The sequence below is a fragment of the Callospermophilus lateralis genome, chromosome 16 (genome assembly GCF_048772815.1).
Source record: "Callospermophilus lateralis isolate mCalLat2 chromosome 16, mCalLat2.hap1, whole genome shotgun sequence".
NCBI classification, from domain to species: Eukaryota; Metazoa; Chordata; class Mammalia; order Rodentia; family Sciuridae; genus Callospermophilus; species Callospermophilus lateralis.
This window is the reverse complement of record NC_135320.1, coordinates 56,306,735-56,331,020: the sequence shown is the minus strand read 5'-3', so window position 1 is coordinate 56,331,020 and position 24,286 is coordinate 56,306,735. Positions and strand designations below refer to the sequence as shown.

The window sequence follows — 24,286 nt, the reverse complement described above, 5'->3', positions numbered from 1 at the left end:
TAGTCTTTTAGAATTGAGCAACCTAGACATCATCTGATTTTAAATCCTTAGCTTTCAGATAAGGAAATAGAAATTCAAAGTAAATAGACTTGGCTAAGATCTCATACTAGGTTTAACATTTCCTTTCTGTTTTTTGCAGCACTGTATATTTTTAAGTAGTTGAAGTTTTTTTGACAGCTAGTTAACTTTTTAAAAACCCACTTGAAAAATTACATGGTTTTGGACATTTAAATGTACCTGGCATTTTGCACTCTGCAATAAGCAGCCAAATATTTTTCATCATTTTTAATTTGGAAAATGGAATAAATAATGCTTTTTCCTTTCTGCAGCAGCTTATTTTTTGTAATGGATAGAGTGATGAGTATTATTAAAGCCACAATGCACCATTCCATTCTCTCAAGTCAAAAGTAGGTTTATATAGGTAAAGGTAGCAGATGCATGTTTGTGAAGCTCTTTAAGAAATATCTCTTTTGGGAGGTTTTGTGGCATATGGTAATAGTCTATTCTCAACTCTAAATTTCTGTTTCTGGGAGATCATAGAAACTGTCTTAAGGATAGAACTCAAGGTAGTCTATATGGGTCTTGGTAAGCACACACTTTTCAAAAGTGGAAACTGATTGCTGGAAATTGATAACTTTCTGTTTATCCTATATCCTACTTATAAGTAGTTAAATGGAAAATACTTATTGCATTTTTAATATTAGACAACTAGAGTTAGGTTTGTAGCTATATAAATGTAAGAAAACAAAACTTAATTTACAAGAAATTAATTTGCTGTAATAATGTATTTCAAACTTACAATTATCTAACTATACTGATTACATTAGAAAAACCATTTTAGAGTCAACCATTTTTTCATTTTATTTCTAATCTTTTGTCTATTAATCTTTCAACAGTTTTATCTAGTAAATGGTTTAGATAGACTTGTGCCAACTTTTCAGATATTTTTAATAGATATAGCTAATACTTATTAAGTGATTAATATGCACCATACCCTTTGCTGAATTCTTTGTATGTTGTTATAATAATCATGTAACCCAGTGTCACACATCTAGCTACTATGAATCTCAGAGGTTGAACTTTAACCCAGGACACACTGACTCCAAAGTCCATGCTTTACTCTGAATACATGCTCCATTGTTAGCTTAATTTTATATAGCATTTTAAAAATTTTACCCATTGGGCATGCTGATATATGCCTATAAACCCAGCTACTCAGGAGACTGAGGCTGGAGATGAGGTAGCATGATCCCAAGTTGAGGCCAGCCTGAGCAATTTAGTGAGACCCTGTATCAAAATAAAATAAAAAGGCTGGGCATATAGCTAAGTGGTAGAGCTTGCCTAACATGTTGCAAGGTCCTGAGTTCAATACTCAGTGTATTTCAAGAAATATAAAAATTAAATCCTCTCCCAAGATACTCTAAATTTTATTACCTCATTTTATCTCCCACTTTAAGGTGATAAGGTAGGTAATTGTGTCAAAACAGACAACTCCAAAATCATTTGGTGGAACACAATAAAAGTTTGATTCTCATATAGAGAACCACATGGATGACTCATGTATCCTTCAGTCTCATGTCTCTGCTGTCTGTTAAGTTCGACTTGGAGTCATCCACTAGAGTTACTATATTTAACCACCATTGAGTGAAGAAAGAAAGCTTAAGGATGTTTGAAGGAATGCCTTTGAGGGCCCATCCTTGAAAGGGCATGCATCATTGCACTTAAATTGCATTGGCCAGGACTAGTCAGGTGGCCACATCTTGCTACAAGTGGAATGGAAAATGGCCTCCTCCTTTGTGCTCAGGAGAAAAAAGAAACAGATGAGCATATAGCATCATCTCTGCCACTATAGTGTTTTCCCTGTTTTCAGATGGTATAGAGAGCTTGTTATTGACCTTCAGCCACAAAACACTTGGTTAGAGATCGATAGTACCCGGATTTCCTTACATCAGCATATAATATGTTCATATTTCCGAAGAGACATTGAAATAACTGAAAGGCATATATATTGTATCTCTAGCACCATAGCTGCCTTTCACATTGGGCATTTAAGTGTTTTACCTCTTTGTGTTTGTTACATATTATTTAGAGATGTTGTTAGTTGGCTTACCTTATAAAGCATAATAAACTTAATTTTTTTCCCAGTGGTGATTGCCATTTTAGGTGAAAGTGACATAACACTATAATATTATTATATACATATTTATAACTGCCTGTTGAACACACAATATTGATTTAACCTTTATGTGTATGGTTTTTTTTTTGTCTTTAATAAATGTGAATCAAGTTTTGAGGCTTTTCCTACTGTTTTATGTACTAATATTGGTTCCTGAAGTTAGGCACAGTGAGCTGAGTAAGTATCTTTTTATATTAGATCATTTGGTTCAATTACATAGAGATTCCTTTTTGTGTAACTGAGTGTCAGGGTGTTATAAAACCATTGTCATTGAATGATACAGTGCTATCCAATGTTTTTATAGTCTATTAGAAGAAAGTTTTAGAATGGATTTTAATAAATATTTGTTTAGATTATGAGACTATCATATGCCCAAGTATAAATCAGGTTTTTCTTATTTAAAACTTATGCTTCAGAAAGATACACTATTAAAATTTAGATGTTGATGGGAGGGACAAAAAAAAAGTCCTTGCAGAATCTTTCATGGTACTATACTTTTTAAGGAGGATTAGTCTGAAATGTCTCCTTAATGTTTAGAAGCAGTAGAATGAAAGTTCCACAAAACATGGGCCTCTTCTGTTTTGTTCAGCATTGTTTATATAGCGCTTAGTAGAGTATCTGGCACATAATAGGCTCTGAAGATGTTTGTCGAAAAAAGAAAATGAATGAAATGTAGGCAGGTTACTTGGAGCAAAAAGGCAAAAACATTTTAAACACATTAAGTTATTTTTATAACACCTTACAATTGCAGGTGTTGGATAATGCAAGAAAACTTTTTAGAGATTGTTATTAAGAAGCAGTCCAATAAGCCAGGTGTGGTGTCCCATGCCTTTAATCCCAGCGGCTCAGGAGGCTGAGGAGTAGGATCACAGTTCAAAGCTAGCCTCAGCAATTTAGCGAGGCACTAAGCAACTCAGTGAGATCCTGTCTCTAAATAAAACACAAAACAGGGCTGGAGATGTGGCTCAGTGGTTGAGTGCCCCTGAGTTCTATCCCTAGTAGTGTTGTCCTGTTGCCCCACCGCCCAGCAAAAGAAGCAGTCCCATAAATGGTTACATTGTGAAGATTACAAATGTATACTTAGGCTAAAATTTCCTATGAAGTATCATGCAGATTCAAGAATATTATATTTCGGAGCTCAGAGGAAGGTATCCTTTAGTAAACTGCCAGATGTCGTAAGTCTATATATATATATATATATATATATATATATATATATATATAGCCCAGGAGAGGTAGAATTCAAGCAAAAAGTTAGTCTTAATTGCCTTGAGGTGTGGGGGTGGAGTTTGGGATTGTCAGAGTGGCTGGAATTGAGTGAATAAATCCCAAAAGGAGGGAGTTATTATAAAGTGTCCCTAAAAGTTGTGAATAAACTCTCCTCCAATACCTAGTTGTCTCCTGAACTATGCATGGGAAATCCAAGGACCTCAAAAGAAAGTAATAGCTGGAAGACAGAAAAAGCTGCATAGAAATCACAGCTACTACCCTTTACCCAGGAGACAGAATTTGGTATTTGGTTCCCACCAAGATAGTGGGGCTTAGTAAACATTTGTGCTTTCTCAGACTCACTCTAAAAAAGCATAAAGCCAAACCTCCATAAGTTAAAGTTGATGAACCAGTGATTTAACTGCCAGGTGTAATAAAAATATCACTCTTCAGAAGATAAGAGATTGTAGAGCCTTTAAAACATATCATCCACAATATGCAGTTTATAATAAGCAATTACTAGTCATGTGAAATAGGAGGGACATACAGCTCACTGTAAAGACGTCCCTATATGTAGCAGAATGAGCAAACTTTTAAAGTAGTCTAATATTTTTAAGGAGTTAATGGGGAGAATGTGATCATAATGACTGACATATGGACAATCTCAATGGAGAAATAGAAACTATATAAAATTAGTCTACAACTCAAAAGTACATTTTTAAAATGAGAATTTCATTGGATGGATTTAATAGTACATTGAAATAGTACATCAGAGGAAAAAGCTAGTGAAAATGAAGGTAAATCAGTAAAAATTTGCTAAGCTAAAGATGGAGGGAAAAAAAAGAGATTTCAAAAAATGAGCAGAGCCCTAGTGGCCATTGGACAAAATTAAATTGTCCAACATATAGATAATTGGAATTCCAGAAGGAGAGGAGAGAAGACAATAGGATTAAAAATATTAAAAGAAGTTATCTCCCTGAAATTTTCTTATTTATTTGAATGAACTTCAAATCCAAGAATTTTGGTGAATCCCAAGTGGGGTAAATATAAAGAAATCTATGTCTAGGCACATCTTCATCAGACTGCTAGAAGACAGAGGTAGAAATTATTGAGTGTAGCCAAAGGGAAAAGAGTAACAGGGGAATGAAAGATGACTTACCAGAAATAATAGAGACCAGAAGAATAATAATAATGACCTATTTAAAGTCCCCAAAAGATAAAGCTATCACCTGGAATTCTATATTCAGCAAATGTATCTGTTAAAAAAGTGAAATAAGGACATATTTCATATTTCAGATAAAAGGTTAAGAGAATTCATTGCTAGGAGACCTTCACACTGAGAAATGCTAAATGAAGTTCTTGTGGTTATAGGAAAATGATAAAAATGAAAACATGGATTCACAAGAAGAAATAAAGGGAACCAGAAATATTGCAAAAAATAGGTTTCCTCTGAAAGGATTTCATAAGCATATAAAGTAATAGAGTAATTTACAGAAGAGCTTCGTAGGTATGAGTTAAACATTTATACCTCTTTAAAATATAAAAATTAAAGGATAGGTATTTGGATAAAGTAAATGTTGAAGGTTTAAAACCAAAGGGAAACATTATTGTTCCAATGTAAAAATGGTTTAAAAAATGAGCAGATAAAATAGAAGTAAGTAGGATGGTGCAAGAAATTAATTTAAAAAATTACTATGGGTAAATAGCAGAAAGATCAGTAGAGGGAAGTGAGAAGTGAGTGGAGGGAAGAAAGGGGACGGAAATGTCCTGGGGACTGAATTAGAACAAGGTATATTCCATGCTTTTATAATTACATCAAAATGGATTCTACTGTCATGTATAACTAAAATGAACCCATTAAAAAAAGTAGTAGAGGATGGTATATGTTAATAGATGTTCATTTAGTAATCAAATAAATTGAAATACCTCTTTTTTTTTTTTTTTTGCTATTCAGAGAACACTATTGACATAATAAACTATTAGCATAATAAACGATGTTGGGGGCTGGGGTTGTGGTTCAGTGGTAGAGCGCTTGCTTTTCACGTGTGAGGCACTGGGTTTGATCCTCAGCACCACATAAAATAAATAAATAAAATAAAGGTATTGTGTCCATCTGCAACTAAAAATATTTTAAAAAAATAAAGGATGTTGGTGAGAATTCAGGGAAATAGCACCTTTCTGACTGACAGAAGTATAATTTGGAACACAACAGTGTGCATGTTTTAGAGATACTATATATCTGAATATCAGACATCTGAAAACGAAAGGGAAATTAGAATTTATAGGTGTTAGAGAAGTGCCTCTTATGATTTTAGATACTTGATTGGAAAACACATAAATAAGATTTACATGTGTTTTACTATTCTGTTTTAATAACTCTTCTAGCATCTTTAATTAGAGAGCCATACTTTTGTTGTGGGGAAGAGGCATCCCACTAAACAGTTGTAATAACATCATCATGGAAGCTGCATTAGTCAGGGTTCTCCAGAGAAACAAATCAACAGGAAGGAGGGAGGGAGGCAGAGAGGCAGGGAGATAGAGAGATAGATAGATATAGAGAAAGAGCTTTATTATGAAGGGTTGGCTCACATGATTATGGAGGCAGAGAAGTCCCATGATCTGCTGTCTTCAACCTGGAGGCCCAGGAAAGCTGGTGTAATTCCAGTCCAAACCCAAAGGCTTTTGAACCACAAGGAACCAATGGTGTAAGTTCTGGTCTGAGTCCAAAGTTCTAAAAAGCCAAAAGTGCTCATGTGCAAGGGTAGGAGAAAGATGGATATCCTAGCCCAAGCAGGGAGTAATGTATCTAACTCTATCTTTCTCTCTCTCTCTCTCTTTTTATGTTCAGGCCTGCAGTGAATAGAACAGTACCCGCATTAGTAAGTGTAATCTACTTATTCAAATGGTTCAGATGCCGATCTCTTCTAGAAACACCCTGAGACACATGCAGAAATAATGTTTTATCAGCTCTCAGGGTATACCTCTTTGCCTAATCATGATGATACATAAAATCACATATTGCAGAAGCTAACCTAAAGTTATCATTTCCTCTTCACTGCTTTTCTTCCTGTTATCACTGCATTTTAGTTTGATAAATCCTTGTGATAGTAACAATAAACATATAAAGAGCTGCTGGAGGGCTGGGGCTATAGGCTGATGGTACAGCACTTGCCTTGCATGTGCTGGGTTCAATCCTCAGCACCAAATAAATGAATAAATAAATAAGGGCTGGGGATGTGGCTCAAGCGATAGCGTGCTTGCCTGGCATGCACAGGGTGCTGGGTTCAATCCTCAACACCACATAAAAATAAAACTAAAAAAGTAAATATTTTTTAAAAATTTTAAAAATAAATAAATAAATATTGAAGATTTCACTACATAGTTTTAAATGATATAAATCACCTGTAGCTGAAAAATAAATAAGTCCCACAACAACAACAACAAAAATTCTTCCCTAAAGGTATACAATCAGAATTTCTGTAAATAAGGTCTAGAGCTTTTGTATTTTGAAAATGTTCCTCAGTAATTTGGGTGTGCACTCTGATTAAGTACTACTAATACTAAAGAGACTTTGTTACATACTCTTTCCCTTAAAAACAAAATCCTATAGGCTTGGCCTCCAAAACAAGGATCCTTATATAGATTAATTCTATTTTGAACTTGATATGAATAGAATTAATACAGCACATTTTTTGTTTTAATTAGTTATACATGACAGTAGAATGCGCTTTGATACATCACACATAAATGGAATATAATTTCTCATTCTTCTGGTTGTACATGATGTAGACTCCCACCCATGATATTTAGTTATGTATGTATATAGGGTAATAATGTCTGGTTCATTCTACTATCCTTCCGACTCCCTGACAGCCTCCCCTCTCTTCATTCCCTTCTACCTAAACACTATTCTTCCCTAGTCCCCCCACCCCTTATTGTGAATTAGCATCCGCATATCAGAGTAAACCTTTGGCCTTTGGCTTTTGGGGATTGCTTATTTTGCTTAGCATGATATTTTCCACCTCCATCTGTTTTATTCAGCTTTTTTGCTGCTGTGACTTAAAGACCCAACCACAACAATTGTAGAGGAGGAAAAATTTATTTGAGGGCTCATGGTTTCAGAGGTCTTAGTCCATAGAAGGTCGGCTCCATTCCTTAGGGCTCTAGATGAGGCAGGACATCTTGGCAAAAGAGTGTGGCAGAAGGAAACAGTTCACATGTTGATCAGAAAGCAGAGAGAGAGAGAGAGAGAGACACACACACACACACACACACACACACACACACACCATTCTCCAGATACAAATATATATACCAAAGACATGCCCTAATTCCCACCTCCTCTAGCCACACCCTACCACTTTATTTACCACTCAGTTAATCTCTATCAAGGGATTAATTCAGTGATTGGGTTAAGACTCTCACAACCCAATCCTTTCTCCTTTGAACTCTTATGTTGTCTCTCATGTGAGCTTTTGGGAGATACCTCACATCCAAACCATAACACCATCCATTTACTGGCAAATGCCATAATTTCATTTTTCTTTAAGATTGGGTAATATTCCATAACACACACACGCGCGCGCGCGCGCACGCGCATACACACACATTTTCTTTATCCATTCATCTGTTGAAGGGCACCTAGGTTGGTTCCATAGTTCAGCTATCATGAGTTGAACTGCTATAAACATTGATATGGCTGCATCACTGTAATATGCTGATTTTAAGTCCTTTGGGTATAAACTGAGGAGTGGGACAGCTGGGTCAAATTCCAAGTTTGAGAAATCTCCATATCGCTTTCCACAATGATTTTGCCAATTTGCATTCCCACCAGCAATGTATGAAGGTACACTCATATCACACATATTCTTTGGGTGGGATTCTTTCTTGTTTTATATGTAACAGGATTTTCATTGCTTTATGGTTGAGTATGATTATACCACAACTTATTTATTCTGTTGATGGAAATGTGGGTTATTTCCAGTGTTTTGACTATGATAATTAATACTATGATAATTGTTATTATATCTTTTGATGCATTAATTTGTGTACTCATTTCTAGGAGTAAAATTGCTGTTGTAATAGAGTATTATATGTTCAAGATTGGTAGAGACTGCCAAACAGTTTCCAAAGTAGGTGCATCTTTTTATACCTCCTGAAGAAAGTTCCTGTTCTTCCAGATCCTTGTCCATACTTGGAAATATTACTCTGGGTGTGTAGTGGTCTCTCAATGTAACTTTAATGTTTTATTACTTGATAATTAATGGTATTGAGCATTTTTTATATCCCTTTTTGAAGTGCCTGTTAAGTCCTCTGCCCCTTTTTCTGTTGGATTGTCTTAGTACTTCTATACTTTTAACAAAATCTTTCATTGAAATATTCTCTTGTCTTCTAGAAGCTTCTTAGTTTTACTTTTCACATTTAGATCTGTGCACCATTTGAAATTGATTTTTACATGAGGTGAGCCATAGGTCAAGTTTTTTTCCTCAGATGAATAATTTATAGACATGGTACTTTTGTTTGTTTAAAGACCATTCATTCTTAGTGCTCAGCAATGTCATTCACCTTTGTCATAAATCAAGTGGGACTTTTAAGACTATATTCTGTTTTATTGGTTTGTATCTTATCTTTGTGACATAGCACCCCATGGTAATTACTATAACTTTTTATAATAAGTAATTTTTCTGGCACTGTAAGAGCCCCTCCCCCTACAGTGTTTTTCTTCCAGATTGTGTAAGTTAGTTCTTAACCATTTGTATTTGCATACATTTATTGTCAATTAAAAATAAAAACTCAAAAAGGCAGTGAAGAGTCATTAAGTTCAGTATGATAATGATCAGAAGTTTATGTAAGATTTTAAGAATGATTAGGTTAGTTCAAAAGAAGAGAATCTTTTAAGATTAAAGAATGTCTTCATATCTATTTCAGCATTAATTTTATATTCTTCTATTATACTGTTTAATAAGTTGGCCTTATGTAAAACTAATGGCTAAAGAATACACTCATTTAGTATTTCTTAGAGTTTATAAGTTTACAAAAGCATGCATACTAAAAATACAATTAAGTGATCTTGGTTTTTGTTTGCTTTTCAGGACGTCTATGATAACAGTCTTCAGTAAATCAAACTTCTTCAAGAATTCTGTTCAGGAACCAAGTAGGATTTTTTTACATCATGACTTAGTCTGAATGCAAGAACAAGAAATAGGTTTTATCTGTAAATATAATGAAGGGCTGTGTATAAACACTGACCCCAACACAATTCTAATGAGCATTTTAGACATGAGTTTACACCGGCAAATGGGTTCAGATCGAGATCTTCAGTCTTCTGCTTCATCTGTAAGCTTGCCTTCTGTCAAAAAGGCACCCAAAAAACGAAGAATTTCAATAGGCTCTTTGTTTCGGAGGAAAAAGGATAACAAACGTAAATCAAGGGAGCTAAATGGCGGGGTGGATGGAATTGCAAGTATTGAAAGTATACATTCTGAAATGTGTACTGATAAGAACTCCATTTTCTCTACAAATACCTCTTCTGACAATGGATTAACTTCTATCAGCAAACAAATTGGAGACTTTATAGAGTGCCCTTTGTGCCTTTTGCGGCATTCTAAAGACAGATTTCCTGATATAATGACTTGTCATCATAGATCTTGTGTGGATTGCTTACGACAATACCTAAGGATAGAAATTTCTGAAAGTAGAGTTAATATCAGTTGCCCAGAATGTACTGAACGGTTTAATCCCCATGACATTCGTTTGATATTAAGTGATGATGTCTTGATGGAAAAATACGAAGAATTTATGCTTAGACGGTGGCTTGTAGCAGATCCTGATTGTAGGTGGTGTCCAGCTCCAGACTGTGGGTAAGAAGATATTGTTTGACTTTTTTTAAGTTACATCATTTTTTTTCTGTGGGGATAAAAGAATTTGTTGACTGTTACTGAAAAGAACAAACTTAACATGTCCAAGAATTCATTGATTCAACAAGTATGTTCAGCACATACCAGGTTAGGCACAATGTTAGGTACTAAAGGCAGGAATCCTATCATATGTTGTCACTGTGTTATATTTTCACGTGAAAGCATTTTGGAAGAAAAGAGTAAGATGGAAGAGAACAGGATCTAGTGGTTAATAACCTTTTGAAAATACCTCAACTGTGCTACAGAATGATGTGTTCTACATATAGGGTTTATATAATGCTTCATTTGCCTCAAGTTTTTGAATTACAAATCCATTTTCCTCACATTTAAAATAAAATATTTTTTAGTATATTTGATTATTATGTTAACAATAGTCTCTATTTATATAATGTGTTTATTATGTTTAGTTGTTAGTACCAGGAGAAAACAGTCATATGCTCTTTAAGAATAGTAAAAACTACCAATAGTGAGGGTTAGCATACATTAGTACAGTATACATTATAATAATAACAGTTTATGAAAACCTTCAATTTCCAGTTTATTTGGGTATAGTCTCAGGCAAGGCTGGAATGTGAGCCTTATAACTTGAGGACTCTTTTCTGAATCAAACCCATTTTTAAAAAATATTTTTTAGTTGTAAATGGACACAGTATCTTTATTTATTTATTTTTATGTGGTGCTGAGGATCGAACCCAGTGCCTCACCTATGTTCTACCACTGAGCCACAATTCCAACCTCTCAAACCTATTTTTAAAAGCTTGTTGTATAGTCAATTTTCAAATTGTATTTAATCTATATTTCTATATTTTATATTTTAAATGACAAAAGTCAAAGATTTCATATGATAATATTTGTTAGTAACATTTAAATTTTTTCAAAACAGACACTTTTGGATGTTTTTGAACATTTTTTCTCATTAAGACTTCATTGTTTAAAATGGCTTAGTATTTTAAATACTTGAAGAAGATAAATGTTAAGTATAAAGTATAAGTAATAGAAACTTCGATTATGAAAACAACCATTGGATATGTACGTTTAATAAAGAATTATCCTTCATTAATTTGACTATATAGTAATTTTGTATAGCCAGTTGTCAGTAACTTTATTCACAAAGGACAGAGAAAACATGTCACAGAGATTAATTTTTAAATATATTTTGGTTTATGCTGGCTCTCTAGGTGAAGAGCATATTTTTTTAACATTTTTTTTTTGTAGTTGTAGATGGACAGCATGTCTTTATTTATTTTTATGTGGTGCTAAGGATCAAACTCAAGGCTTCATGTGTGCAAGGCAAGCACTCTGCCACTGAGCCCTAGCCCCAGCCCAAGAGTATATTTTATATACTCGATGATGTTTCAGACTTTTTGTTGGTGTTATATGGAAAACCTCATCCAGTAGCATAAAACTTGAATGTGTACTTTGAAAACAAAATGTACATGAGTCCTGATTAAAGTTAGTTTTATCATGAGCATGTAGAAACCTGATTTTGAATCCCTATCCCATCATGTTACAAGGATTGAGCTCCATCTTTAAAGCTATTAGTAGCAAAATTCCTAGTACACACTAAGCTTCTCATAACTTTTGTTATTCTTTACCTTCATTTCCTAAGTGTTTTGTTTTTTGGCAATGCCAGGGATTGAACCCAGATCCTTGTGCTTCCTAGGCAAGGACTCTACCACTGAGCTACACACTCAGGACTCTGTTCTTATTTTTTTTTTAAATCAGTCAGTCAAAAGTTTAATGGACCGATGTGCCAGGTACTGGAAGTTTAATAATGGATAAAAGACAAAAAAGTCCCTGCCTTTTTGGAGCGTATTAAAACCTTTGGAACGCACAGAGGGACTTTAAAAGATTAAAATTCCATTTATCATTTAAATCTAGAGTAAGGAATACAGGTAAATATCTGAATATTTGGCGGTCATTTATACAAATGCTTCACCAGAGCACCAGGACCACAGGTGTATAATGTGGCATTTAACCCCTCGTTATTCAACACGCTTGGAAAGTTTTTTTATTTTTTATTTTTTGTCTTTTAGAAATGTCAGATGTGAAATTATAAATTTTCTCTTTTGCATTTGATATTTATCAATATGGCTATTTTTTGTATCTGTCTTTAATTTTATTTAAACAAGTTGTTTAACACACTTTAAGAAATACTGTCTTTGCCTCAGAGTAGAAAAGAACATTGACTTGGTTTCTATTTGATATCTCTTGAGGTTTCTGGCCCAATATTATTTCTGCTCTTCTGAGGGCCAGGTTTCCCTTTAAACTTGTTTAAAGGACAGTATTTCTAACAAACCCCTCTTGAGAAGAGGTTTAGAGCTTTATCCACAAAGGACCGAGAAAGTGAGTACTGTGATTTAACTAGAGTGAAGCTTTCTGGTCTTCTTGTAGAACATACCAGTCTTCACAGATTTCAAAGGAAAAAATTTGGTCAATGGCTATGGAGAAGAACTGGGATGAAGGAAATATAAGAGGAGAGGAAGCATAGAATCTGTGTTGGATAAAAGTACTCAATTACCTTCTGTTGTTTAGGAGGCCTCATTTGTATGTTGTCTAGTCAGAAAGCAAAAAATGGTGTTTTTAGTTTCTATCATTGCCTGTTTCAATTGACTAAAACCCTACCAGCGGCTACATGATTCCTGTCATCTTATGTGAGTACCTCTTTCTTTTCTGGAGACCTTTGAATGTACAGGACATTTATTATTCTAGAATGAAATTAATTTAAATGTCTGTGAGCCAGCCCCTTAAGGAGGGAAAAAAGTATTTATTTTTTCTTTGTAACCATAAGTAAACCTCATGTTCTATGAAAAATTGTTGAGTGAACCAGTTTGATTATATATCCCTAACATTAAGACATTAAAATTACACAGATAATAAGTGTGGGAAGTTGAATTTGTACCAGCTATCCTACATCTCTCTTCTGGCTTTGTAAATTGTGACTGAGTTGAAAAAAATAATTGATTTTAGCTTTGGTCCCCTGTATTAAGACAGATCTCTCCATTCTGTCTCTCCTTCCTTCAATAAAAAGTAGATTGGAGAAGAGGGTTAGAAAACAATGGCATTTCTTTTCCATTCAATTTACTATTTTATATAAATATTTTACTTTGTCATAGATACTATAGATTCATAATTAATAGAAAGTTAAGTGTACAGTCTTTTTTATTGTAAGTACAGTGAATAAGCTGTCTTAAAGCTGAAGGAAATGAAGCTTTGCCAAATCATGCTTGTTGATTGAATTGTGTTTAATCCATGTGTTTGAACTTATCTGTGATGATGATAGTGAGAGAATTCATCTATCGGAAGTAAAATGAATTTAAGATGTAGTTTAAAGGGTAAGGTACTTAAGGAAGTAATAGGTCCAAAAATAGAATAACTTGCTGCTTCTTCAAATCTTGCAGAATCTTATAGATAATCTTGAAATTTGGTAAAATCTCAGTTATAATTATTATTTAAATTTTATTTTCAGTACTTTACCCTTTAAACTGAAGATTGAACCCAGGGCTTCACAGATGCTAGGCAAGCCTTCTGCTGAGCTATACTCCCAGCCCAAAATTTCTTTTTTTTAAAATTTTATTTATTTTTTATTAGCTACACATGACATTACAATGATCTTGGCAATTTGTATCATTGCCAAAATTTCTTAATTGAAAGTTTCATTGAGATAATTGTAGATGCACATTTTAAGAAATAATATACAGAGATCCTTTATACACTTCCCACTACTTGTCCCCCTACGAAACCATTTGGTAAAGCAGAACATTATTAGAATATAATCATCACTTAAGATAAATGAGGATGTTGGCAAAGATACAATCTCATTTTACTCACTTTCCCTGGTTTTACTTAGGCTTAAAAATTGTGTGCATGTGCATTTAGTTAAATAGAATTCAATCTTCAGTTTAAAGGGTAAAGTACTGAAAATAAAATTTAAATAATGATTATAACTGAGATTTTACCAAATTTCAATATCATGTGTAGATTTGTGAGTCTGCCACCACAGTCAAGGTTACTGCAGTTCCATCACAAGGATGTTTCATAACAATATCCACCTCCCTCCCTCCCACTTAATAATCCTTTTCCCTGGCAGTTACTAACAATTTTTCATTTCTAAAATTTTGCCATTTTAAAAAATGTATAAATAGGGCTGGAGTTGTGGCTCAGAGATAGAGCCTCTCCTAGCATGCATGAGGCACTGAGTTTGATCCTCAGCACCACATAAAAATAAAAAATAAAGATATTGTATCCACCTATAACTATAAAATAAGTATATATTTTTAAAAATGTATAAATAGAAGCATGTGGCTTATAACTTTTTAAATTTACTTTTTTTTCAGTCAGTGTAGTTCCCCAGAGATTCATCCAAATTGTTACCTGTATTAGTTTCTCTCTTGTTAAATAATGTTCCATGGTGTACATATATGTACCATTTACTTGTTGAAGGACATTTGAACTCTTTATAGTTTTTGACTATTATGAATAAAGCAACTATTGGATATTCATGGACAAAATCTTCCATTATCCTGGGATAAACGCTCAGAAATTAAGTCGAAAGATTTTAAAGTGCCAAACATATTTATTCAGAGAATAGATAGCAGTGCTATACACAAATCTGTTGTTCTCAGTTTTTCCTTTTCTCTGAAGCAAAACTATCCAAACTACTTCTTGATTGAAAAATTCTGGTTTATGTGCTTTTTGGAAGGAGATTGGTACCGACTGATTTTTACCATAGCACAGAAAAAAAAAAAGTGAGACTTTATGCATAAATTATAAGATACAATTTATAAATTGGCACAGTATGCCACTAACAGGTATAGTTCTTTCATATTCACTACATTTTAAGATAATCATTTTCTTTTTAACTTTTCTGATTTTAAAAGTAACAAATAATTGTAGGAAACCAGAAATATGTAAAGAAGAAAATTAAAACCTCAATACCTGAAAAATCAATGTTAAAATTTTTGGTGTATTTCTTTCTAAGTCTTTTCTGTGAACATACAATACTGATTTAATACAGATTTTAAAAATAGAATTGGGATTAGGCTAAATATAACTTGATATCCTATATCACAGTGAAAAGTTTAAAAAGTTAAGATTGAACTTTTAAAATGTTTTTAAACTGTCTTCATTTATGATCTACTCATCCTTTTTTCATTTTTTTTAAAAAAATTCTTTTAACATTTTTTTAGTAGTCAATAGACCTTTGTTTTATTTATTTATATGAAGTGCTGAGAATCAAACCTAGAGCCTCACATGTGCTAGGCAATGGCTCACCACTGAGTCACAACCTCAGCCCCCTTTTCTTTCATTTTTATATTGGTGAGATAGATGGTATTAGACTTATAGCTGTTTGCGAACACATAAATGGAAAATTGTTTCAGGAATAACATTTTATATGGATAGTTTTTTTTTTTTACTTCCTAGTTCTTGTTTTATATCATATTTTGAATTGTATTTCTTGTTCTTTCAAGTTATGCTGTGATAGCATTTGGATGTGCCAGCTGTCCAAAATTAACTTGTGGGCGAGAAGGCTGTGGAACAGAATTTTGCTACCACTGTAAACAGATTTGGCACCCCAACCAGACCTGTGATGCTGCTAGACAGGAGAGAGCCCAGAGTTTACGTTTGAGAACTATACGTTCTTCATCCATTAGTTACAGTCAAGAGTCTGGAGCAGCAGGTATTTATGTTTGATTTTTTTTCTAATAAGATACTTGCCATATACAGAATACCTACTCGTTTTAATAAAAAAGTAATCATAGCTACTGTTACACTTGTTCTCCCTTCACTTTTTAAAAGTGCTTTAGGTTTTAAGTGCATTTCTGTCCCAAAAGGACTCCTTCTTTCCTGTGGAAGAAAGTGACTCTGAGATCAAAAAGATTGTTATTGTTAAAAAAGAAAATAAAACTCATTTTTATATTTCCAATAAAATAACAATTTTGAATGTATCACCTTTAGATTTATTTCTAATTATGTAAATATCACAAGATTAAAGATTTAAAATGTTGTTCTTGGAATCAGTTCTATTTAATATTTGGTGAAATGCATTTTAAGTTAGCTGTCTCATTCAGTCCCAGGTATAAAGAGGATATTAAGAATTTTAAGGTGTCTTTGGTCAGGAATTTAAAAACTACCCAGGGATTTGCATATGAGCAATGTATTTATCTCAGATACTAAAACAACAACAACAACAACAACAAAAAACCCTGAGCATCTTAATTTTTTTTCTTGAAGTAAATATTCAAAAGTTTAATATTTCCAGTTGACAAAATTGTCAGTTTATTGGAATTCCAATCCGTTTTAGAAAAATATTTTTCTAATTAGTTGTAATAGAGGAAAAACATGGAAAATACAGGAATTAATTAAGAAAACAATGTACATTCCTACCAGTTGTATATGAAGATTTCCATGTACTTTGTGCTACTAGAAAAAAAAAGGTCTCATTTAAACTTTAACATGGAACATTAAACATTTAATACTTTATTTAATGTGCATGGATTTTCATTCTTGTTTGTTTACTGACTTGTTTCATCTCCTAAAGATTTAGGGTGCGACTCAAAAGTACTAGTTATAATTTATAGATATCTACAAATTGGGTCCAGAAGCAGTTGGGGCCTGAATATACCTAAACTATCCCCAAAGGAAGATGTCATTGTCCTGTTCACTTGGAAATAATCTCCCTCTCCTCTAACTAAGCAGGAGTGGGTATTTATTTGTTTTTTGGTCATAAGACACAGTCATATAGAACAAGAGTGAATGGAGTCTAGAATCAGACTGCCTGGATTCAGATCTCAGATTCTCCACTTTCTCTTTGACCTTGAGCAAGTTACTTATTTCATCTTTTGAAGTAAAGATAATAACAATGCTTATGTTCACAGTGTTGAAATATTCCCTGGCTCTGAGTATATGAGATAGGGAAACAGAAACCATAGTCACCTGCTAAAGATTTGAGTGTATCTGGGCCATCATTACATAAAAGATAACGTGGCAATAACTTTTGTTATATTTTTAAAAAGCATTGTGAATTAATTATGCAAACAAGTATTGGTCTTCCTCAGAGTAGTAACCAGTAGAGAGTTTATGTTTATTTCAGCAGTGCTAGCTCAGAATGGCTTACTGGCATAAACTTTTTAGATTTTGCTAATTTAATGTCAGTTTGATTTGACAGTATGGTATCAGGGAATAATCAAAAGTTCCTTCAGAGCTAACCCTAAGATAACGGTATCATACAGAGTTGAATCATAGATACTGGTTTAGGGCTTGTCAAAAGTAAGATGTGACTGTATGATAACAAGAATGATTTTTTTATATGTAAAGTATATAAAGTAACTGTGAAGACAATTTTGAAAGAAAACCTCCCAATGATTTGAACCAAATAGTAGCATTGTTGAAATAAATATCACCTCTCAATATGATTATTAAAAAATAAACTTCATTTGGAACTTATTCCATGTTTAAAATTATAGTTCTGAAAATTTAAAGTACATGCATTTTTACATATACTACTTAAAAATACTACTTTTACACATACTACTTAAAAATCAAAGCTCTCGAAACAAATGTGTGTGTGATCAATTCTTTTGATTTAATCTATTTTTTTAAAAAAGCCCAAGTTAGCTTCTCATAGACCTGTGGAAAGAGAAAAAGGAAACGGAGTTACTATATAAACTAGTTTTTTAAAATTACTTTTACTCTAGATATCATGGTATTCTTTGTTTCCTGCCATCATGATACAGTGAAAAATTTGTATGATTGGTATAATAATTTATTGGTTAGTTATTTCTAATCAATCACTGAAGATAAATATGTGCTTAATCACAAGGTTCATTAAATAACTTACAATGTTTATATTTCTCTTTAAACTGTGACAGATGAAGTCTATTACGAAAAGTCTGTGAGACTTTTCCTTATAGCTATTGGAGGTTCATATGCATGGAGTTGTATTTTCAATGAACTACTTATTTTTTTTATTTTTGCTATTTATTTTCCTCTTTATAAAAATATAAGTCCCACCCCCACCTCTATTCCATACTACTACCATTCTAAGACATAACCTCTGAAAACATTTGAGAACATAGTGTTTTGTAATGTTTTTTCTTAATAGGACAGTGGCCTATATTTTAATAGTAAAAATAAATATAATAGTCAAAAAAGATGGAAGTCTTACCAAAAAGTCTTACCTTTTAAAAGATATGGGAAACTTTTTTTCTCCTAGTATCATTCAATTGTGGCTTAATGTTTGTGGAATGGAGACTCAGTTGACCCATCTAATAAGTAATACAATTTCATTTAGGATTTTTGCATTATGAGACCATTTTGAGAGAAATATACCAGTATATAATGTGAACAGTAAATTCTTGTTCGAATTTTTTGGTTTGAGGAAACAAAACAGCTTTTCATAAATATGTATAGCAAATGAAAATGTGAGAACAGATATACCAAAAACACATGACTTATGATGTTAATTCTCTAACTTCAGCATATTAAAAGGCTGGTTTTTGTTGTTTGGGAACTGTAAGAATAAAGAAATGTTACCTTTGATAACTTTCAGTTTGTTCCAAAGGTTGCATGGATTAGAGCCAAAATTTGAGTCTCTTTATTCCCACCTTTAATTGAGATATCTACTATTGAGTATTCTCTGGTATAAGGAAGCCTATCAATTAATATGCCACTTAAACAGATAGGATTAGCCTTTCTTTTCTTTGATATACTAAATATTGAATGAGGTATAAAAGCCAGTTTTTTTCTTTTGTGCCCCAATGTTTATAAATTTTTAATGTAGACTTTATGTTCTCTGGATTATAACTTATGGATATTTTTAATTTTATATTCTAGTAATTTTCATTTGTCTTGATCTGGCTACATAGATTTATCAGTTTGCTCAAAATTGCTTGAATCATTAAAATACTAATTATGAACATTGACCAGTTTTTAAGTTAAAAAACAATTTTGCCCTAGAAGAAACACTAAGGAACCCTGAATTCTCTGATAAAGCACAGGTAAAATTTGACCATAAAATTTGTAGAAAGGAAAATAGAATATAGCTTAATATTTATAATATAAGAAATTGGAACAAATACTTAAATTTAGTGGTTAACCCTATAAATAAATATCTTTTCTAAACTGGGTGTTTGTATGTGTGCATTTATATATAAATGTATATATGTAATATGCATGTATGTTATCTATAACTAGAAAACGTAATTGGCCAATAGTAAAAGTAAAATAATCACAGGTTGCTATTTAAATAGCTGCAAAAGGTCAAAATAGTTGTAGCATTTAAGATTATTCTTATTCTGTCCTTGATTCCCGAAGTTATATACCACTTGATTTTAAATTGGTACCACTATCAGTTATAGTCATATTTCTGTAGTAGGAGCATATACCAACATTTGTAAATTAATAAAAAGGACAAAGACAACTCAAAAAAGTCATGAGCATGATTAACAATGGTTGTTTTTGTACTGATATTTTCCCAGGGTATTTAGTGTTTATAATCATAACTTTCTCTCTTATCTCTTCCCTTTTATTTTGGTTACTGATTCTTTGTGTGGTCCATCTATCTTTTGTATGTGGTACAAGGGAAAACCCTGCTTTTCTAAAGATGCTGTCATTTTTATAGTGTTTGCAGTTGATGTTATTAGAAGTGAATTCCCAGTACTTAGGATATAGTGTCTATTATTAATAGTTGTCACTTCCTATTAGCATTTATTTACTATAGGAATAGCATACAGACTATCTACATTTGAGTTAAGTGGAGATGTTTAAAGAAGTTCTAGAACAAGAAGTACCATTCAGAAGACAGCTATGGTATCTAGACAAGACAAACTTCATGTAGCTTGCAGCTTGTCTAATGCTGTCCTTGATTCTCCTTTTTTTTAATTCTCATTGTTTGACTACTATGTTTGAAAAATGTTTACAACTTGAAATTTTCATGAAAGATATGTTCCCTCTCAAAAGGGAAGAAAGATGCTTTGTAGATAACATTAAGGTATCAGTTAACCAATGCTAAGATTTTTTTTTTTTGGTAGACCTACAAATGATAATGTACTAGAAATTATTTTTAGACCAGTTTTATATACTTAACAGGTATCTCTGTGTTCCTAATAGCTGATGATATAAAGCCATGTCCACGTTGTGCTGCTTATATAATAAAGATGAATGATGGGAGCTGTAATCACATGACATGTGCTGTCTGTGGTTGTGAGTTTTGTTGGTTGTGTATGAAAGAAATCTCTGATTTACATTATCTAAGGTAAGCTTTTAGAGGGAGCTATTTATTTGTAAATATGATTTTATAAGACAAATTTTTTTTGAAAATATACTAAACATTTTTAAACATGGGATTTATAAGATATTTAAAGGGGTGGGTTTCTTCTAGTTACATAAATTTAGAGGGTATCAAATATTATGCTAGTTATTTATGAGTTTTATATTTTTGTTTGTTTTGAAACATGTTGCGGGAGTCTCAATATTTTGTCCAGGCTAGTCAAGCATTCCTGAATTTAAGTGATCCTCCCATCTCAGTCCCCTGAATGCTGGGATTATGAGCATGTGCCACCATGCCCAATTTATACTAGCTGTTTGGAATTAATAACTAGTCCAAAATAGGAAAGGGAGATTTTTTTTCTTTTTGTTTTGGTTTTGTTGATCTAGAATGTTAGTATTTAATGCCTTGTTTGTCATTATACTAGATCATAAATATTGCTTTCTAATTCTCTCATATACAAATTTCCTCATTTAGGCTACAAACTATAATTAGATAACTATATGCCTCAAGTAGGATAAATTGTTTGTGTTAATTTAGTCTTCAAAAATTAAAGTTTTGAGGGTTATAGAGGACTATGAATAAATTTTAAATCTGTTTTTCAACATCCTGCTAATGTATTTTATGGTGAATCTTCCCTTAATTTTTTTTTGGGGGGGGGGCTTTTATATGAAAGATCAGAATTCAAAGAAAGGAGGAAAATAAATATGAGAAGTTTCCTAATATAGTAATTGCTTTAATGTGTTAATAGTAATTTGCTGTGATATTTTGCAGCAGTTATTTACATTTTAATTTTTCCCACTAGTCCATCAGGATGTACTTTTTGGGGGAAAAAACCCTGGAGTCGAAAGAAGAAAATTTTGTGGCAGCTGGGAACCCTTGTTGGTGCTCCTGTAGGAATTGCTTTAATAGCTGGCATTGCTATCCCAGCAATGATTATTGGCATTCCTGTATATGTGGGCCGTAAGGTAAATGCATACTTCCTTCTCAGTGTATTAGTTTATTCTAAATCTTTAGGTGGATCTTTAGTATTGGCAAAAATTTTTTTGCTTTGTTTTTTATTTGTTTTCAGATAAAAAGTTATTTTTATTTTCTTCATTGTAAAACAGTTACCGTTTTTCAAAAGATAATACACTTTCAGTGTTAAGATAATAACATGCATAAAAAGCAGTTTTTCTTTAAAATTCTCGGATTCTGAAAGCTTTAGTACATTTGCATTGTCAAACTAATCTTGGGAGTTTTTAAAAAATTTTTAGTTGTTGATAGACCTTTATTTATTTATATGTGGTGTTGAGAATCGAACCCAATGCCTCACATGTGCCAGGCAAGTGTGCTACCGCTGAGCCATAGCCCCAGCCCTCAAGCTAACTTTGAATATTTAGGGGTACATATCTGACATTTTTCTTATGAGAGTATCCTTGTAAAATTAGGTCTGAGATTTTTTTTTTTTTAATAAAAGTAGCTAAATAATGAATGCCCTCAGGCATAGGATAATTAGCCAGTTCTTTGCTCCTTTGTACTTTAGTTCAGAGTTCCTCCTCTTGAATTACTGCTATTAGTAAATACATTCTTCTGTAGATTATAATAATCTGGTAGAAGTCTAACCACATTTTTTTTTAATGATAATTTTTTTTTTTTTAAAGAGAGAGTGAGAGAGGGAGAGAGAGAGAGAGAATTTTCACATTTATTTTTTAGTTATCGGCGGACACAACATCCCTGCCTGCATGTGGTGCTGAGGATCGAACCCGGGCAGCACGCGTGCCAGGCGAGCGTGCTACCGCTTGAGCCACATCCCCAGCCCCAGTCTAACCACATTTATTAATTTCTACCACTGGCCTGTGATTGTTGAATTATACCTCATTAGCTCAGCAAATAATTATTTTTTGAAGAGTTAATGGGATCATTTATGAAATGCTAAGAAGTCTGCTACAGTTAATTAATAGAACCTCAGAAATGAAAAATAACTGTAGAAATTATCTAATCCAAACCCTGTTCCCAAGCAGAACAAAGAATAGCAATTTCCATTTTTTTCTATTTATTGATTCTCTTTAGTTATATATAACATTAGGATTCATTTTGACATAATTATAAAAACATGGAATATTATTTGCTTTAATTTAGTCCCGGTACTTCCCCTTTTCCTCCCTTCCCTCCACTTTACTTTATCTTTCTGCTATTAGAGATTTTTAAAATTTAATGTCTTAGTCTTAATGGTATATTCATGTATGTACATAGGAAAGTTAGGTCAGATTCATTCCACTGTTCTTCCCCAATCCCGTCCTTCTTCCCTTCCCTTCAGTCCCCCACTTCATTTAGTCTAGGGATTTTTTTTTTTTTTTTAATGGGAATCCTCACCCCTCTGCTTATTTTGGACTAGCTTCTCATATCAGAGAAAATATTTACCCTCTGACTTTTTGGTCTGGTTTTTTTTTTTTAACTTAGCAAAATAGTCTCCAGTTCCATCTGCTTACAATCAACTGTCATAATTTTGTTATTTTTTATGTCTAATATTCATTGTGTATATATACACATTTCCTTTAAAAGGATAGTAATTTCTAAAAAGGAAACTAACAGTTGTTGAGTCTGTGTGAAAGATGTTTTATGTACTTTAACTCATTCTAACTCTGTAACAACCTTAGTCTCTTGATTTATATGATAGAATGTTGAGATTTTTTAAAGTTCATGTAATTTATCGTTAGCTACACAGAAAGAAATAGACTTGGGATTTAAATCCAAATGGATTCTTTATGTAAAAATCTCTGAGAAGTGTCACTGTAACCATTTGGGCCCTTCAATGATGAGTAAACCATCAGCTCATGAGGCCACCCATTCTGTTATCAAATGGCTATAAATTGTTAGAGAATTCTTGTGTTTTGAGTCAAAAACTATTTCCTTCATTCTGTTTCTGATTTCTGGGACCAATTCAGTGTAAGGTTGATCCTATTCCACATAACCCCCCAATGTTTTTCATTGAACATGTGTTTTATAATCAGGAAAAAAAAATAGGCTAATTTTTTTAAAGTTAGTTTGGGGGGCTGAGGGTATATATATGTTCAGTAATAGAGTGCTTTGCCTAGCATGCAGATGGACCTGGGTTAGATGCCCAGCACCACACACACACACAACACACACACACACACACACACACACACACACAGTTTTGGAACTGATAACAAATGTTTATAAACCAGATATTTATCCCAGAAGGGCTCAAGTAAATAAACCTAAACTTTAAAACTTCTCCAGTATAGGCCCTGAGTATAATAATTTTTTGTGTGGTATTCAAAGTAAGATTTTTTTTAAACAAAACCATTTTTTTTACATACTTAGAAGAAGAGAAAGAGAGACTGCTAGCACTGCACATACCTACAAATAATTTATAGAGGGGAGAATATTTGCTGCATGCTTCAAGTCTTAGGTGCTATTATAAGATTCCTTTTCTCAAACATGTACCAAAACTGTTGCAAGTTAATGAATTAGTTTTGCATGTTAGCAGTGTTCTGTGGTATTTAGCAATCCAAACCAGTGCAGGAAAACCTGTTAGGTTGATGAAGTACCCAAAAGCTTAGCCTTCATTTATAATAAAAACTAGAAAGAGTGGCAAAAAAACAGCAACCAGAAAAAATGAAGTTGAATCAGAAATAGTGGGATGATATGAGTACTGTAATTGAACATTGTTGCTTGAGGATGTAGAATTTTCAGGAAGACTCATTTTTC

General features: G+C 32.9%; 1 protein-coding gene across 2 annotated transcripts in view; it reads left to right on the top strand.

Annotated features, from left to right (window-relative positions):
• Positions 1-24,286, top strand: part of Rnf19a (ring finger protein 19A, RBR E3 ubiquitin protein ligase) — a 42,687-nt gene that overhangs the window by 8,951 nt on the left and 9,450 nt on the right. Inside the window, exons 2-7 of one of the 2 annotated variants that reach the window (XM_076835394.2) lie at positions 6,234-6,264; positions 8,448-8,597; positions 9,478-10,245; positions 15,774-15,982; positions 20,413-20,557; positions 21,375-21,537. In XM_076835394.2, coding sequence (XP_076691509.2) covers positions 9,572-10,245; positions 15,774-15,982; positions 20,413-20,557; positions 21,375-21,537 — 1,191 coding nt within the window. In that variant the 5' untranslated portion in view covers positions 6,234-6,264; positions 8,448-8,597; positions 9,478-9,571. The remainder of the gene's footprint in view (positions 1-6,233; positions 6,265-8,447; positions 8,598-9,477; positions 10,246-15,773; positions 15,983-20,412; positions 20,558-21,374; positions 21,538-24,286) is intronic. The other variant, XM_076835393.2, reaches the window with a different exon arrangement.